We start from the raw sequence: 5,800 nt of genomic DNA on the forward strand, positions 1-5,800 counted from the left end.
TTCTGGTATTCATTATAGTATATATATCTCTGCTATAACACTCTTGAGATAATAAGAAACAATGTTTTTTCTATATGGTATCCAGAGCCACTTGATTTTTTTTTCCTATCTCCCTACCTGTTTCTTCTTTTCTACTTCCTTTCATGCTAACAATACTCGCTCTCTTCTAGCTCTTGCAAACTCCTCCACATCTAATATGAATTTTCAAATACCTTTTATCACTATTAAGCTGGATCGTGACAACTATTCCTTATGGTGATCCAGTGTTCTCTCTGCCCTTGAAACTTTTGAGCTAGAAGCTTTTGTCCTAAACCCTGTGCCCCCATCAGAGATGCATTCTACTACAACCACTGCTGGTATTTTCACCACTGAACCCAATCCTGATTATGTACTATGGAAAAAGCGTGACAAATTTGTGCTCCTTTGGCTTAGGTCCACACTCTCAGAACGAGCTCTCTCTTTGGTTGTGCGTGCCACTTCCTCTCACATGGTGTGGCATGCTATCGAGAAGAAATTCCAGGCTCAGACTAGAGCATGTCGTATTGCTCTTAAGTCTCAACTCTAAACTATGTCAAAAGGAGGTCTACCTATGTAGGAATACCTTGAACGTAAGCGCTCTATTGTTGATTCTCTGGCTGAAAATTTGCACCCTATTTCTAATGAGGATCTTGTAGGCTACATCTTAAGTGGTCTTGATTCTTCCTGTTGATGATCTCACTGGCTTACTACTCCAAGAGGAAGCTCGCATAGAACACGAGCACTCTCGTCACACATTCCCATTTCTCCACCTATCAATCAAGCACAACTTCTTCCTACACTTGCTGCCTTCACTACCCGACGAACATTCATTCGACAAACATTTAACAACAATAATACAAGTTCTTCCACAACTCGCAGCAATGATAACTATCGTCACCATCCTATCTGTCAAATCTGCAGCAAACCTGGCCATGAGGCCATTGACTGTTGGCAGCAAGCCAACCAAACCGATTTTCCATCCAGGCGTTCACTTCCCAGGGATTCCTCACGTCAAGCATGTTTGGCTCAGTCTGCTAATTCTACCACTATCGTAGATCCATCGTGGTATTGCACATCCACATGAATCTATTTTGAGACGCATATTATCTACATTTCATCTTTCTGTTTCCTGTAATAACTTTCCCCAAGTATGTGACTCATGCCAACTTGGGAAAAGTCACCGATTTCCACTGCCTACCTCTCACATTCCTTCATTTGAACCATTTGATTTAATTTACTCTGATGTATGGGGTCCTTCGCCTCTTTTTTCAATAAATAGACAACGTTATTTTGTGTTTTTTGTTGATGATTGTACGAAATTTGTTTGGATTTATTTCATGTCATAAATCCCAGGTTTTCAATATCTTTGTACAATTCAGGAACATGATCAAAACACAATTCAATCATAACATCAAGAGTCTTCAATCTGATTGGGGTAGCGAGTACCGCAATGTTTCCTCTTTTCTTAAGCAACATGGAATTGATCATCGACTCTCTTGTCCATACACTCAAGAACAAAATGGTGCTGTTGAACGTCGTAATCGTATAATTGTTGACAAGGAACTTACTTTACTTGCGCAATCATCACTTCCGCATATATTTTGGGAACATGCATTTAAAGCAGCAACATACCTCAAAAGTCGCACTATCACTCTAGTCCTACAGTATTAGTCACGTATCAAAAGCTATATCACAAAGTACCACACTATAGCTTTCTTAAGATATTCGGTTGTTTGTGCTATCCTTTCCTAAGGCATTATAATAAACACAAAATTGATTTCAGATCACTTCCTTTTGTTTTTCTTGGATACAGTGTAGCTCACAAAGGGTATCTCTGCCTTCATGCACCATCATCTAGGTTATATGTTTCACGGCATGTTGTTTTTAATGAATCTGTATTCCCATATGCTACCGTAACACAACCAACCTCACCTCCGTCAACCTCCTTCCCCATGACCAGCCCGACAAATCTTCTTCAAATTCATGTTCCCTTATCATCCACAAACCCAACATTACCTACTTCACTTCCTAACGATCCCCTCTATATCGTCGCCATCAATTCCTCCAACTCATAATCCATCATATACCAATTCTACCAAAAGCTCACGTGCCAAACATACATACCCCTCAACTTCACACTATAGGCCTGCAGATTCCAGCACTCATACTATGGTCACCCGTGCTCAAACTCACTTACAAACAAGCGGTTCTACATGCTTCCTGGCAACAAGCCATGCAAACAAAATTTGATGCTCTAGTCAAGAATAATACGTGGGCTCTCGTTCCCTGTCCATCTAATGTGAATGTGGTTGGATGTAAGTGGATCTACAAGCTGAAACAACATCCTGATGGTTCCATTGACCATCACAAAGCTCGCCTAGTTGCTCAAGGCTTTAGTCAACAGCCTGGTATTGATTTTTTTGATACATTCAGCCTTGTCATTCGGCAATCTACTATTCGCTTAGTCCTCTCCATTGCCCTCTTTAATGGCTGGTGTATTTCTAAATGGTGCATTACAAGAGCGAGTGTATATGAAGCAACCCTCCGGGTTTGAACATCCTCCCATCCTCACTATGTGTGTCACCTCCAAAAATCCATTTACGGCTTAAAGCAAGCACCACGTGCATGGTTTAATACACTCAAGCGGTATCTAGTCCAACAAGGGTTTCATGCTTGCCAATCCGACACTTCACTATTTGTTCATGTCTCCTCCACTTGCATCATCTACATTCTGGTCTATGTTAATGATTTAGGGTTGCAAATCACTAGAAATTTTGCGGGAATCACTCTCTCTCAAGATAAATATATTCACGATATTCTTGAACGAAGCAACATGATAGAGGCTGCACCAATTGCTACTCCCATTGACCCTAGTTCTAAGTTAACTGTTACAGGTGAGCCCTTTCATAACCCACGACTATTCCGCCAAGTTGTGGGTTCCCTTCAGTATGTCACTATTACCCGACCTGATATTGCGTTTGTCAATCGTGTTTGCCAGTACATGCATTCACCAACCACTCTTCATTGGCAAGCCACAAAACGCATTATGAGATATCTTCATAGGATTTCTCATTATTGCCTTCACTTTACTCCAACAACAACATCATCTCTTTTAGCCTAATGTGATGCTAGTTGGATGTCGTATACTGATGATAGCAGGTCCCAATACGGATATGCTATATTCCATGGTTCTAATCTCATCAGTTAGACTTCAAGAAAGCAAAAGGTTGTTGCTCGTTCAAGCACTGAATCAGAATATTGATCCCTTGCATACACTACTACTGAGCTATTATGGCTTAAACAACTCATAACTGACCTCCAAGCACCGATTTCTCATCCTCCTTTGCTGCTATGTGACAATGTAGGTGCAATTTTCATGTCCAAAAATATCGTTATTCATACACGATCAAAGCACATTGCCTTGGATTTTCATTTTGTTAGAGAACAAGTTGAATCAAATTCGCTTCCAATCAATTATGTTTCTTCAGCGGATCAACTTGCTGACATTTTCACGAAACCGTTATCGAAGGATCATATAACACAATTGTGTTCCAACCTTCAAGTTCATCCAGTACTTGAGCTTGTCGGGGTTAATAATCAACCTGTCTGTTCATGACTGTTTTGAAGCTTGTTATTTTATTCCCTAGTCTTATGTATACTATTATACTTAGTGTCATGTATTTAGGACATCCTAGTTTATTTTCTGGTATTCATTATAGTATATATATCTCTGTTGTAACACTCTTGAGATGATAAGAAACACTGTTTTTCTATACTTTCTATTACTAGAAAGGGAATTGCATAAAAACCAAACGGGGAAAAATTCTAAGATATGTGACAGTTTTATCCTTTAAATGTAATGTGATAACATTTTTACTCTTAAATGTAAAGGAAAAATCAATAATTTATGTCTCCATTATTGGAGAGATTTTTTCCCAACTATGATAGGCACCATTGTTGAGATGTTGCCACCATATTATGTGATGGGGGGAATAATTAATTAGTACCACTAGTTAACCAATTGTGTGACCAATCATGACTGAAGTTAACACTTTATGATCTTGAATAGAGATAAGTGTTAGGTTAAGAATAGAGATAAGTGAAGAAGAATGTACTTAAGATCAATTGTGATCTTGACTATTTCTTTATTGCAAGATTGAAAATCAATGCTGAAGTTAACACTTTGAGAAGTAAATCACAAAATCTAACTGATTCCTCAATTAGTTAGCTTTCCCTCCAATTCTTACTTTCTGAAAGGATACCCCAACTACATCAACTACTTTCTATTTATAATCATTCCCTCCTAAGTAACTATTAACTATTTTGTTACAACAAACTCTAACCCCCCTACATTTTGGGCTTACTTCTCCTAACATACACATTCTTCATATGGGGTTTATTTCTTTTCCTAAAACCCCCCCTAATAGAGCCATATTGTCCTCAAGAGGAAATGATGGAAACTTCTCTTGCAACAAAATAGCTACCTCCCAAGAGTTGTTGCAATTTGACAGATTTATACATTTTTCCAACACTTCATTCTGTCCTTGTCGAGTCTCCCTCCATTCAACAATGTCCTTTGGTTCCACTTCCAATTCAAACTCTTTATTCAACAATGTAGGAAAAGGTTGAGGATCCTGGTTAGGTTTAAGAGTCTGCTTCAATAAGTGTTAGGTATCAGTGGCAGAATACACCTACAAGAGGGATTGAATAGGTGTGGTGGAGCTCAAGTTCCGCTTTTCTGGTTTTTACACAATTGCTGAAAAATGCTCAGTTAATCGTTTAAGCATTGTTCATAATCGATTAACCAGTAACAGAACCAGAATGACCAGAACAGTAACTTGCACAGTTATTAACAAACACACAAACAAATATAGAATAGATACTTCTGTGCAAGATTAACAATAATATAGCAATGAACAAGTATGCAAAATATTAGCTCCAAACATGTATTAAAACTTCTTGAAATATAAAAGAGAAAAGGATAGAAAAGATTGCGCAGGGATTTTATCCTAGTTCATTTTTCTATCCACTGCAAAACTACATACAGTCCTCCCCTCTGATTTGTGAGATTTTCCTTCTTCACTATGAAACACAATGTAAGTTACATACACGCTTCCAAATACAAAACTTGAACGCTCCCTTCTTGGAACCCAAAGAACTTCATCACCTTTTTTTACACGATTCGACCCCAGCCAAGGTGTGAAGAACACCTTACCTAACCACAGCTAGGATTTTCCCAATCCTTGAATGCAAAGCTTTGAGTTATGAATGAGTACTTAATACTCGGATATTACAATGAAAATCAAAGCCTAAAAACCTAAGCAAGAACTCACAAGACGTCCTAGTCTAATATGAATGTTCATGCATGAGGTTTCTGAAAATATGCAATCTTTAAAGAACTATCTTTCTCTTTTCAAGAAACACAAGATTAATCCAAGAAAGCTTTTGAAAGAAACGTGCAAGATGAATGTGAAAGCTAAAGCCTTAGCATGATTTAATCTTTCTCCTAATTCAACACTTTCTAATAGATTCTAACAATGATGATCTATATCCTTTCTCTTGTGTTTTTCTCTCTTTTTCTTCATAGTCGTTTCTATAATTAGCCAGTATTTATAGAAAACAGATTTTGGCTCTTAAAACGGTTTTTCAATTATGCTGTTGAAATAGAAGAAAAACATACACGTTAATCGATTAAGCCATGAGGTTAATCGATTAACCAGTGTATTTTTAATACATGATTAAATGGTAAACTACTTATATGTTATATGCTCATGCAATACAT

The 5,800-nt window shown here is 37.8% G+C and overlaps 1 protein-coding gene across 1 annotated transcript in view; it reads right to left on the reverse strand.

The window, feature by feature from the left end:
* The window catches only part of LOC109341673 (glycine-rich cell wall structural protein-like), a gene marked incomplete at its 3' end in the record, with an annotated part of 612 nt that extends 467 nt beyond the window's left edge, over positions 1-145 (reverse strand). Inside the window, exon 1 of the mRNA XM_019579616.1 lies at positions 118-145. Within this exon, the coding sequence (XP_019435161.1) occupies positions 118-145 (28 nt within the window). The remainder of the gene's footprint in view (positions 1-117) is intronic.
* Between the last annotated feature and the right edge of the window lie 5,655 nt (positions 146-5,800).

This window comes from Lupinus angustifolius, unplaced genomic scaffold, assembly GCF_001865875.1.
Source record: "Lupinus angustifolius cultivar Tanjil unplaced genomic scaffold, LupAngTanjil_v1.0 Scaffold_571, whole genome shotgun sequence".
NCBI lineage: Eukaryota > Viridiplantae > Streptophyta > Magnoliopsida > Fabales > Fabaceae > Lupinus > Lupinus angustifolius.